We start from the raw sequence: 12742 nt of genomic DNA, 5'->3' as shown, positions 1-12742 counted from the left end.
CAAGTAAGAGAGAGAACAGCCATTTGGAGAAAAGATACTGAAAAGATGAGAAAATGATTGACCACAGGAAAAGCAGGGACATTTTAATGAATTTTAATTGAATTGATAATATAAAGGTAGATTCTGAAGGAGGCAGTGTTAAAATCTACAAATGTAGTGAATCTGCACATAACCTGCGCAAGCATGTTGGAGCTCCAAATACATCTTTTACATCACTATGTTCAGTGTCTACTATAATAAGCAATACAAATAATAAACATTAGTGATAATCTCTGTTTTGTATATCAGTACTTTGTTTTACATACAACTTCGGATTATGTTTGTAATAAATCTGTTTAAGCAACAGAAGCAATCTGAGAGCCAAGAGTCAGCTAAGACACATGAACCATCTCCCTGATGAGCCAACATTACCTTTACAACAGGACTTAAAAGGCATCCTGGAGTAGTTTCATTTGTCTTTGCTTTGCTTATCATTAATGTAGCTGTTGTCGTCCCTCCCTTCCTATGTCTGCCCCACCCACTCTTGCAAAACACTCAGTACACCCAGTAAACTCAGTCGCTGAGCTGCTTCCTGCATGTTAAATATACCAGCAATGGATACGTTTTGTCCTAGTGTTCCACAAACCTCTTTCAAACCCAAAGTTTACAGGATTCCTGCTCTTTTGTGTGTGGGAGAAACGCTTTTGACCTTTGCTGAGCGGAGAACAGAAAAAGCCGATCACTGTGCGGAAGAACTGGTTATGAAAAGGGGAGAGCTGCGGAGGGAAAGCAGCAAAGTCACTGTTGAGGTAACTCCTTCCAGTTAACTGTTTGATTACTGCACGACTTGTGGTTTTAGAGTTTTCCTGTCATACGCATGCTTGGCTATACTTACAGGCTTTCATTAACATGTTTTTCAGTGGACTGAGTACAAAGTAGTGGAAGAGGCACAGATTGATGGATACCGCACCATGAACCCCTGCCCAGTGTACGACAGCGCAAACAGGAAACTCTTCTTGTTCTTCATGTGTGTAGAAGGAAACTGCACTGAATGGTGGCAAATAGAAAATTACTGCAACAAAGCCCGCCTCTGCTACATCACAAGTGAGAATTGTGGACAAACCTGGAGTGGACTGACTGAATTGACAGACCGTCTACCTGAGCATTGTGTCACTTTTGCTGTGGGGCCTGGTCATGGGCTTCAAACAGAGAATGGGACACTAATGGTTCCAGCTTATGTCTATGTAGGTGTGAAGCCTGCAAAACCTATTCCACGTGCTGTCTCCCTGTACAGCAATGATTCTGGTAAAAGCTGGCATTTTGGCTCTTTGCTTGAAGGAAAATCAATAGAGTGTCAAATGGCTGAGGTTTCTGATGCAAGTGGCAGATTCATCTACTGCAATGCCCGCAATGAGGGAGGACATCGGGTGGAAGCCTCTAGTAACAGTGAGGGGCAAATCTTTACAATATATAATAATAAAAAGCTTGTGGAAACAGGTTTTGGCTGCCAGGGAAGTGTGGTCTCCTTCCCAGCTCAAACTGAAGCTGCAGCAGAAGGTGTTGCAACCCAATGGCTGTTATACACCCACCCAAGCCATAAGTGTAAAAGGCGTGATTTAGGTGTGTTTCTGAACAAAACCCCATCTGATCCAAAGGCATGGAGCGAACCCTGGATCCTGTATCACGGACCCAGTGGTTACTCAGACCTGGCTTACCTTGGTGATGGTTGGTTTGCGTGTCTGTTTGAATGTGGGAAGAATCACGAAACTGAGCAGATAGCTTTAAAAATCTTTCACTTCACTGAAATTAAGGTTGACACCAAAGAAAGTCATTCCTGCCCTTTGCAGGGATCCACTATGTCTTTTGGGAGCGAAATCTTTACTTGCTTTTCCTAAGTGAATAAAAATCCTGTATTGCACTTTAAACAAACTGACGATTCATAAAGGCTGATGTAAAAGAAATTCTGAGTGCACGAGATCATATTATAGTAGATAGAACTTGGGTTCACAGGAAGCCATAATTTGCCTGAAATGTTTTTTTTTCTTTTGGTTTGTATTGAGCATTAAGTGTGTCCCGAATATTAGAACATTAGTATCATTAGCATAACATTATTACTGCCTTACAGAACCAAAGCCCATAGCTGAAGACAGTACCAGCATATCAAAACAGTTCAGAGAAGCTACGGTTTCACCTCGCCCAGAAAAGAGTAAGTTTAAATGCTGACTTTACACGGCAGCGGCCACATTTGAGAAGAATATTCTATCCCTCTGAGCCCAGGAAGCTGCATTTTAGAAAAAACGGTGTGAGTGTAGGTTGAAAGCCAGTGTTGCTAGTTCTTTCAAGAGAAACAAACAACCAGCTCTATTACCACTACAGTGTAAAAACTTTAACCGAAAAAGCCCGAAGTCGCTTATAATAAGTGGACATGGCAACGCTGCTGTAAGCCCAGAACACTGTACAGCTTTGCACCACTTTGCGAGCTCCTCACATGTGAGGACTAAGATAAGAGATAAGATAAGATAGAACTTTATTGATCTCACAATGGAGAGATTTACTTGTGACATCGGCTCTTATTGGCAACAGAAGGTGCACAAAGGAGGAAAGGTGCATGAGGTATATACGGTACATCCAGATATATACAGTGGATGGGAAAAATATATATATCAAAATATTACAGTTATTGCACGGTTATTGCAGTGTACATGATTATTGCACAGGTTATTGTACAGGTTATTGCACAGTGTATCAAATAGTTATTGCACAGTGATTACAGTGTTATTACGGCAGGTTAAAGTGCAGTGACATTGTAAAGTTTGATGGCAGCAGAGATAAATGACCTGCGGTAGCGCTCCTCTTTACAGACAGGGTGTATAAGTCTGTCACTAAAGGAGCTGCTCAGCTCCTCTACAGTCTGGTTCAGGGGGTGAAAGGTGTTGTCCATGATGGATGTAAGCTTGGACAACACCCTCCTCTCGGTTACTTCCTCCACCGAGTCCAGAGTGCCGCCCAGGACAGAAGTGGCCTTCTTCACCAGAACTAATACACACTCGGACAATAGAAACTAGCCCATCAGACCATCAGCCGGAAAGATCAGGAAGCAAAATGGCTAGTGTTGGTGCTAGCTTCTTGGAAAGGGACAGTTTCTTATTTCTACTGACAATAAAACAAATGACCCACCACCCCAGGTAGTGTTGAGCCAGTCCAGCGCTGCGCTGAAGTCCGCCACAAGTGCAGCACAACCCGCGTCCTGTGTGAAAGGTGCACAAGCGTTTCCTGGAGATCTGTTTACCTGTTTGCCATCAGGCTCTTTGAGAAACATGTAATAAATAATGACCTTTTGGGTTACTTCTTGTTGTAACATCAATAAAATCATTGTTATATTATGTGCACTATTTCTGAACTGAAAAGTATCATTAAAAATCACTTTCATCATTGCTGTCTAAAAACATGTTTCCTCATCCTTTTCATTCTGGTTAAATGTTCCTGGAGGATTGCCATAGGCTAGGCAGTAAGCTAACAGGTGTGTTGTATGGAAGTGTTGGAAAAATTAGACTCCATCTGAACCATGCGTCGACCTAAAAGCCCAGTCTCCTTCCACCTCATGCGGTGCCATTAACGAACCCAGAAAGCTCGATTACGCTACTAATGTGACTACCATCAGACTTCTGTCTGAATGTGCGAGTGAGTTTATTGAACAGTGTGTATGATGGATGACGAGAGGAAGCAGAGTCTTTTAACTGACGGAGATGTAGGGTGCAGAAGCTGGCCGAAAGGAGTAGTGCGGAGAGTCTGACCAGGAGGGAACACTGGAGCCGATGACTTGAGACCAGGGCGGAACACAGGAGCCGAGAACTTGAGACCAGGACAGAACCCAGGAGTCGAGAACTTGAGACCAGGACAGAACCCAGGAGTCGAGAACTTGAGACCAGGACGGAACCCAGGAGTCGTGAACAGGAGTTGAGAACTTGAGGCCAGGACGGAACACAGAAGTCGAAAACTTGAGACCAGCATGACTCACCAGGAGTTGAGAACTTGAGACCAGGACGGAACACAGGAGTCGAGAACTTGAGACCAGGACGGCTCACCAGGAGTTGAGAACTTGAGACCAGGACGGAACCCAGCAGCCGAGAACTTGAAGCCAGGACTGAGCACAGGAGCTGAGACAGGGACCACAGCGGAACACTGGAAGACGGGAACCCTAGACTGCGGGCTGAGTAGGAACGGAGTCTCTGGCTGTTACTTAGCTGGAACAGTGTCTTGGGTTGAGGCTGGGCTGGAACAGAGCGGAAGCAGAGTCTCTGGTGGTGACTGAACAAAAATAAGTCAAAACTGAACACTGAGGAACCAAAGGGCCAGCGAACACAGAGAACCAAAGGTCAAAGAACACGGAGGACCAAAGGCTCAGGAACACGGAGAACCAAAGGACTAGAGAACACGAAGGACCAAAGAAGCTAGAAAACACGGAGGACCAAAGAAGCTAGAGAACACAGAGAACCAAAGAGGCTAGAGAACACGGAGAACCAGGACAGGCACAATGCCGGAGCACAACCAGTGCGCGGAACACCAGGGAAAGGAACAGGCGCACGACAGCGCCAACGGGAAGAACTGGCGCACGACAGCACCAAGGGCTAGAACAGGCGTACCAACGCCAGAGAGGAAAGACAGTGTGTAGAAATACTGTTTTGCATAAGTTGCATTTAACTATTATGTAAACTCCTGCAATTATAAAAAAATACATATACATGTAAATTGATTACTTAGGCCTGTTTACACAGGTAAGGTATATTGCAGATCCCCCCGCTCCAAGCGTGGCTAAAGGGTCTAGGATACAGCAAAGATTGTGTATAAAAGGCTCAGACATTCTTTGTTTGTGATGTTGGTTCGGCTGCTATCAGGAAGTGACGTAGGTGTAAGTTAAGGGCGCTATCTGCTACTTCCGGTTCACTTCATAGCATGTCGGCTGTTTGCAGTTAGAACTATCGATGCTCCGAGTGTTAAGTTAATGAATGAACGTAAGTTACCACATTCGGTGCTTGGTTTGTTGATTGCACACAGAAGTATTTTACACCTAACAGTTCAGTTGGTCTTCATAAGTTTATGTTAAAGCTGTTTACTTACGGTTTGGATTTTCGCTGCGTGTGCGCTGCGTCGGGGTTGTGCGTCATGTGTGCATGTTGTGATCGGGCGTGCTGCCAGCTGACGCCATGGCGTAGTTTATTTATTTGACCACATGATGGCGCCAAAAGCTACTCAATTATAATTTGAGCTAGAAAACGTCTGTTTATTATGTTTCATTGAAACTGTGCTCACTTTGAGTTCTTGCAGTATTTAAGCCAAGTCATGCTATATTTACATAATTAGAATTATATCTATTATGCTGGGGAAATGTATTTCCACAGATTGATGTTTAAGTTTGCCTTTTTTGGATATGTTTAAGTTTATTTGGTTTAAACTTCTACTGTTGCAATATATATCTGGCCTAATGGCAATTCATATGTTATTGCAGACTGTTGGCAACACTGAGTATTTGAAGTGGAATAAACCTGCTGACGGCAACAGTTAAAGGAGTGCGAGCCTCATTACCCTATTACCTGTATCCTGACCAATACACCATCTTGTTGGCTGTTAAAACCTTAAAAGAATCAGCCTCTATCCTATTACCCCCTAACAGATTGTCTGGCTTCATGCTGACCAGACTAGCGAGCTAACCGTTTAGCGGATCCGGAAATACATCACCTACTATCTGAGAAACCTCTTCCGAACTGGTTGGAGATTCAGCCCAACAAGTTTTCACTGAAGGAACTGGATTATTATTATTATTATTTTTTGTGTTTTCCCTTTCATCATCAACAAAGACAGGTTGACTTCTTTGGTTTAAGGAATCCATTTGGACTTTAAAATTGTGGACTAACTTGTATATATTGTAAATATTAATACAACTCACCAATTTTGCACCATCAAACTGTCTCTGTGTTTTACAATTTGCCACCTCCTCCAGCAGAAGAACCTAGTCTTTAAGAAATCACGTGGGTTGACCTAGAATGCAATTCGGGTTACATAACTTGGCGAGCTAGCCAGGAGGTTGTTGGCATTTTGTTAAACACTTATTTGTTTTTCCTCTTTTTTTTTTTTTAATATGGATGAATTTCAAAGACTTGATATAAAAATTCCCAACTCTGTTTTGGTTGAAGGCATGTTGGATGAAAAGGGTAAAGAGGAAGTATTTAACTATTTGAAACAATATGGTAAGATAACGAAGACTGAAATCATTTCTGAAGCTGATTCTGAATTTGAGGGCCAGCTTGTGGTTGAATTTAGTAGTGGTACAGCTGTGGCTGAATTGCGTTCCATTCTACCATATTCGTTTAAATCATGTGAGAAGTCAGTCATATTTTCCATCTCTGAATTAGCTGTTGTATATGCAGAACATGTTGCACGGAGTAAAACTAATTCTTATGTACTTGAGTTACAGAAACTTGCGAAGCTTTCTGGCATAGAGTTTGCAGGGGTGTTAAAATCCACAATGACTCAGATTGGACAATCAGTTGCTGAACTTCCTTCGGCTGCTCAAATGGAGGATCCTGATGAGAAGTCTGAGGTTATGGCAACATCTGCAGATCCAACAATAAGGAAAGAGCCAACGTTGTCAACTGCCACTGATCCTACAGTTCCCAGACTGAGAAATGAGCAGCAACCTACTTCACGACGGAAACCTTCTTTTCATGATGATGACATCCAACCACCTGAAGTCCAGCGCTACGTGGTGGAACACATTATGAAAACTGAGGAAAGTGTTTACCATCTACAAAGGCTCCGAGTGTTTTCTGGACGACTGCCTAGACCAGCACATTAAGCAGACTACGAGACCTGGCATTCAGGAGTGGATCTGGTATTAAAAGACCCATCAGTTTCTGAGCTTCAGCGATCAAGGAGGATTGTGGAGAGTTTACTTCCCCCAGCCACTGATATGCTGAAGCATTTAAGTTCAGATACTCCACCTACTGTGTATCTGAACATATTGGATTTGGCATATGGCACAGTGCAAGATGGAGAAGAACTCTTTGCAAAATTCTAATTACACTGCCACAGCATCCACCATATAAAGTCCTTGTGATCATGAAGAATGAATCAGAACAAGAGGTGTCCATATCACCATTAACCATTATTGCAGACATTGGGTCAGCACCTACTGTTTTGTCACAACAGATTACATCTCAAACCTCACAACAAACCACTTTGGAGTTTAACTTTGGAGACTCTCCCATTCCACCTGAGTGGAAAGAACATATTATCAACAAAATCAACAACATTGCTGAAGTCTTCTCTCATCATGATGTGGATTTTGGCAGTACAGATGCAGTTAAACATACCATTAAACTTAATGATGAAACGCTTTTTAAACACCGAGCAAGGCCAATCCTTCCTCAAGATCTGGAGGCAGTCCGTAAACATCTTAGAGACCTGCTCGAAGCTGGCATCATAAGAGAATCTAAATCACCATTTTCCTCTCCAATAGTTGTTGTTCGGAAACGGAATAATTCTGTCCGGCTATGCATAGATTGCAGGAAACTGAATATTCAAACTATCAAAGATGCATATGCCCTTCCTAATTTGGAAGAATCTTTTTGTGCTTTGACAGGGTCCAAATGGTTCACTGTGTTAGATTTATAATCTGGCTATTATCACATAGAGATGGCAGAAGACGATAAGGCTAAAACAGCTTTTGTAACTCCCCTTGGATTTTGGGAGTGGAACAGGATGCCGCAAGGAATCACAAATGCACCTAGCACGTTTCAGCGGCTAATGGAGAGATGCATGGGAGATATGCATCTTAAAGAAGTCCTTGTCTTCCTTGATGACATCATCATCTTCTCTGCCACTCCGGAAGAACATGAGGAACGGCTGCTGCGTGTGCTCTCCCGGTTGAAGCAGTTTGGACTAAAACTCTCTCCAGAGAAATGTAAGTTATTTCAGTCTTCTGTGCGTTATTTGGGACACATTGTCTCTGAAAAAGGAGTTGAAACTGATCCAGAAAAGATTGATTCTTTAAAATCCTGGCCAGTCCCCCGCAACCTTAAAGAGTTGCGATCTTTTCTGGGTTTTGCTGGATATTACCGAAGATTTATTAAAGACTATGCTGCTATTGTCAAACCACTTAATGAGTTAACCCGTGGTTATCCTCCTGCCCGCAGCCCTGCAAAGCTGAAGAATCCAGAAGGAAAGTACTCGGATCCAAAGCAGTCCTTTGGAGATAAATGGACTAGCCATCAGCAGATTGTCTTTGAAACAGTAATTTCCAAATTGACTACCGCACCTGTTCTTGGGTTTGCAAATCCACAACTGCCATATATTTTACATACTGATGCCAGTACAAATGGTTTGGGAGCAGTATTGTACCAAGAGCAGGAGGGCAAGCTGCGCGTTATTGCTTATGCTAGTCGAGGCCTGTCTGTCAGTCAGTCAAAATATCCTGCTCATAAACTGGAGTTTTTAGCCCTCAAGTGGAGTGTTACTGAGAAGTTTCATGATTACCTCTATGGGACTAACTTTACAGTGGTCACAGATAGCAACCCTCTCACCTATGTTCTTTCTTCAGCCAAGCTGGATGCTACCGGTCACCGGTGGTTAGCAGCACTGTCCACTTACTCATTCAAACTGCAGTACCGCGCTGGAAAACAGAATTTTGATGCTGATGCTCTGTCCCGACGCTCACATGAAGATACTTCTAGTGATCAGCACTGCAGAGAGAGGGAGCTCATTCAACATATGACCAGTCAGTTGGGTAATGATGAAAAAACACATGACATTTCTCCTGAAATTGTGGATGCCATCTGTCAGAGTTGTATAAGCTGAACACAGAACCAAACTGAACTAAATCGATCTGTTGCACTGGTTGAGTCTCTATCTGTCTCTGTTAACTCCATCCCTGATGGGTTCAGCAATGAAGATTTGCATGGCTTGCCTCTAATCCCCTCTCTATCTCAGGTCGATCTCCAAGGAGAGCAACAAGCTGACCCTGCTATTCGTGAGGTCATTCATCAGCTGGAGACTGGTGAGAAGGTCCCTCCATCAGTTCGAGAGGAGCTACCTGACCTTCCTTTGCTCCTGAGAGAATGGAACAGGTTAGAGTTGGTGGATGGAACCTTATATCGGAGAAGACATGATGGAGATAAACTTATCTACCAGCTAATCCTACCGCCCAAGTTACGACCAGCTGTTTTAAAGAGTTTGCACCATGATATGGGGCATATGGGCATCGAAAGAACAATTGATCTGGTGCACCAATGCTTCTTTTGGCCCAAAATGACACTAGAGGTGGAGACTTTTGTAAAAACCTGTGGTCGTTGCGTAAGACGTAAAGCTCAAATAGAAAGAGCAGCTCCATTAATAAATATTCAAACAAGCCGACCACTTGAACTGCTATGTATGGACTTTTTAACCATTGAACCTTACAGCAGTAATACTAAGGACATTCTTGTTCTTACTGATCACTTCACCAAATTTGCAGTTGCCATTCCTACCCCCAACCAGAAGGCAAAGATGGTTGCAAAGTACCTCTGGAATGAATTTATGGTTTATTATGGAATTCCAGAGCGTATACATTCAGACCAGGGTACAGATTTCGAGTCCAAGCTCATTAAAGAGCTCTGTGAAGTTGTAGGCATGAAGAAAAGCCGAACTACCACGTTCCACCCACGAGGGAATCCAGTCGAGCGGTTCAACCGCACTCTGCTCAATATGCTTGGACCCTGGAAATGAAACAAAAGTCAAAATGGCGAGAGTATGTCAAACCTTTAGTACATGCGTATAACTGTACAAGAAATGAGGTAACAGGGTTCACACCTTATGAACTCATGTTTGGTCGTTGTCCTCGTCTTCCTGTGGATTTGGCTTTTGGTTTACCTGTCAGGGAGCAATCATCAATCTCTCACTCGGAGTATGTTAAGAATCTGCAATCCAGCCTGAAAGAAAGCTACAAACTAGCTTCTGAGAATGCCCTCAAGTCAGCTGCAAAGAACAAGACCCGTTTTGATCAGAAAATTACACCATGCAGTTTGGAGATAGGAGATGGAGTACTGGTTCGCAACATCCGTCTGAGGGGTAAGCACAAGCTGGCAGATAGATGGGAACCAGGGGTGTACAAAGTTGTTGACAGAGCTGAAAATGTACCAGTTCACACTGTACAACCTGAACACAAAGAGGGACCAACTCGTACTTTACATAGAGACCTGTTGCTTCCTTGTGGCTTCCTGCCAGTTTGCTCCACATCTCCATGCCTGCCTCACAACGAAAGACTCGCAACCAGGATAGTTGCCATCCAGATGTTTCTGATGCGATGGAGGAGGATGAGGATACTGAGCCATATGTGACAGAAGTTTCCATCCCACTCCCAACCAGATTCAGTGTGAAGGTGAGCAAATTCAAGTCAGCACAGGAATCCATTATTTTGCAGCCCAGTTCACCTTTGGCTCAAAGTGATGCTGAAGCGCCAGAGCATCCTGTACCTCTAATTCAGAGCACAGACCTTGAGACTGCTAGTTCATCTGAAAATGAAGAATCCTGTTTAACAACTGATTCCTCACTGTCTCACCATGAAGACAAGCTACCTGTGGAACAGGTTGAAACAGAGGAACTTTTTGAACCACATATAGCTGAGGCTGTGGAAGTACACATGGAGGGAGAAATATCTAACGAACACTTACCTGAAGTTCAAGAACCTGACGCTGAGGATCATCTGGTTGTTCAATCTGAGTCATCTACAGGTCCTGCCAATGTCAGCTCACCCTATAACTCAGTTGAGGCTGAAATATTGCCCAGGCGATCAGATCAACAGCGGCAACCTCCTAGTCTAGTGTACCGGAAACGCCTGGGGGAAGGAACGGGCGTACGGAAACGGCAGGGGGAAGAAACGGGCGTACGGAACGCCAGAGGGAAGAGCAGGTGTACGGAAACGCCAGAGGGAAGAACAGGCGGACTGATACGCTAGAGCTCAACAACGTACAGAAACGCTGGAGCACAACTAGCGTATGGAAGCGCCAGGGGAAAGAACAGGCGTACGGAAACGCCGGGGGGAAAAGCAGGCGTACTGAAACATTAGGGCTCAACAGCGTACGGAAACGCTGGAGCACAACTAGTGTACCGGAAACGCCTGGGGGAAGGAACGGGCGTACAGAAACGGCAGGGGGAAGAAACGGGCGTACGGAACGCCAGAGGGAAGAGCAGGTGTACGGAAACGCCAGAGGGAAGAGCAGGCGGACTGATACGCTAGGGCTCAACAGCATACAGAAACGCTGGAGCACAACTAGCGTACGGAAGCGCCAGGGGAAAGAACAGGCGTACGGAAACGCCGGGGGGAAAAGCAGGCGTACTGAAACATTAGGGCTCAACAGCGTACGGAAACGCTGGAGCGCTACTAGTGAACAGAAACGCCAGGGAAAAACCCCACCAGGAACAAGAACAGAAGGGGTCCAAACACAAAATCTACAGGGGTCAGAGGGCGTCCTTACACGCCGAGAAACACGAAAACTAAACACTAGGAGTCAGAGGGCATCCTAACACGCCAGGGAACAAGAACAAAGGGCTAGGCAGCAACAGGCCAGGCACGCCAGAGGGCACAGACAGCGGCACGAGTGCCGGAGAACTCTGGCAACTAAACAACAGGGAAAAACAGGAAACAGGGGAACAGAACAGAGACACCAGGGGAAGACAATGAACAGAATGAGGTGAGTATATATAGAGGTGACCACAGGTGGCAACAGATCAGTGATAATTGCAGCCTGACAGGTGGAACCAATCAGGCTGCGCAGGGAAGAGAGAGAAGAAGGGAGGCTCAGCATGCAGCCTACAAGCTGCATCCTGACAGCATGCGCATGTAACAGACGAAGAGGTCACACAGCAGTGAATACCAGCATCTCTGTGTTATTAGGAAGTTGTTGAGAAGCAGATATTAAGACCATATTATGACAAGAAAGGCAAGAAGAAACAGCCCAGCCATTAACAGTGGCCCTTTTTGGAGCCGTGGCTGCTACTGCTATCAAGAAGTGTGTGTGGATGTGTAGTGAGAATCAGGACAGTGACAGAAACAGTGGGTGAACATCTTGTGAAAGTTGTTGCTGTACTTATCAAAACCCAATAAAGGTGACGCTAACCGGTCTACAAACAATTTCTACAATTAGCGTGAGGGATAAGGCAACGGATGAAAAGTTAGCTCAACAATTATCTGTTTGCGGATTAGCGTGACTGTGCCCATAATTGGGTGTTTATGTTTTTGCTTCCCCTGATTACGTCACAAAATGGAAGCAACGTTTGACCCATTTACAACAAATAAACTCCAGATTGCGATGCAATTTATGGTAATGTGTCCTGGACCCTTTAGTTAAATACAATAAACTGTTATGATTCTGGCCTGTCTGCCTGCTCTGCTCTCCCTGTGAGCAATCAAGTCCAGCTGCTGCAGTGCAATCAGCAGCATGCCTCTCAGCTGCTCACAAGCAGTTATAAGTCAGCCTGTGGCAGGCAGACAGGGCCAGATAATTGCAAGCCGACAAGCCAGCAGTATCCAGCACTTCATGTACCTGACCAAGTTTTTGACCACGCCATCGCCTCACGGATTTTCCCTTTTTGCCCAGCCCTCGTCGGATTTCTCTGCCTTTTGGACAACGACCCTGTTTCTGCCCCATGACTTCTGCCTCTTGCCAAGTCCCCTGAATATTAAGCCCGAGTGAGACTTCCAGGACCTCAAGCCTGCTTCCGTGCTCCACGT

The 12742-nt window shown here is 44.6% G+C and overlaps 1 protein-coding gene across 1 annotated transcript; it reads left to right on the top strand.

The window, feature by feature from the left end:
* The first annotated feature begins 533 nt into the window (after window positions 1–533).
* Window positions 534–3425, top strand: LOC118563106 (sialidase-4-like). Its single transcript, XM_036136823.1, has 2 exons — window positions 534–788; window positions 900–3425. The coding sequence occupies exons 1-2, from the start codon at window positions 576–578 to the stop codon at window positions 1872–1874; spliced, it is 1188 nt and encodes a 395-aa protein (XP_035992716.1). The 5' UTR covers window positions 534–575; the 3' UTR covers window positions 1875–3425.
* Window positions 3426–12742: the final 9317 nt, after the last annotated feature.

This window comes from Fundulus heteroclitus, chromosome 5 (assembly GCF_011125445.2).
Source record: "Fundulus heteroclitus isolate FHET01 chromosome 5, MU-UCD_Fhet_4.1, whole genome shotgun sequence".
Lineage (NCBI taxonomy): Eukaryota > Metazoa > Chordata > Actinopteri > Cyprinodontiformes > Fundulidae > Fundulus > Fundulus heteroclitus.
The sequence above is the reverse complement of the archived record's forward strand: the minus strand, read 5'-3'. Positions and strand labels throughout refer to the sequence as shown.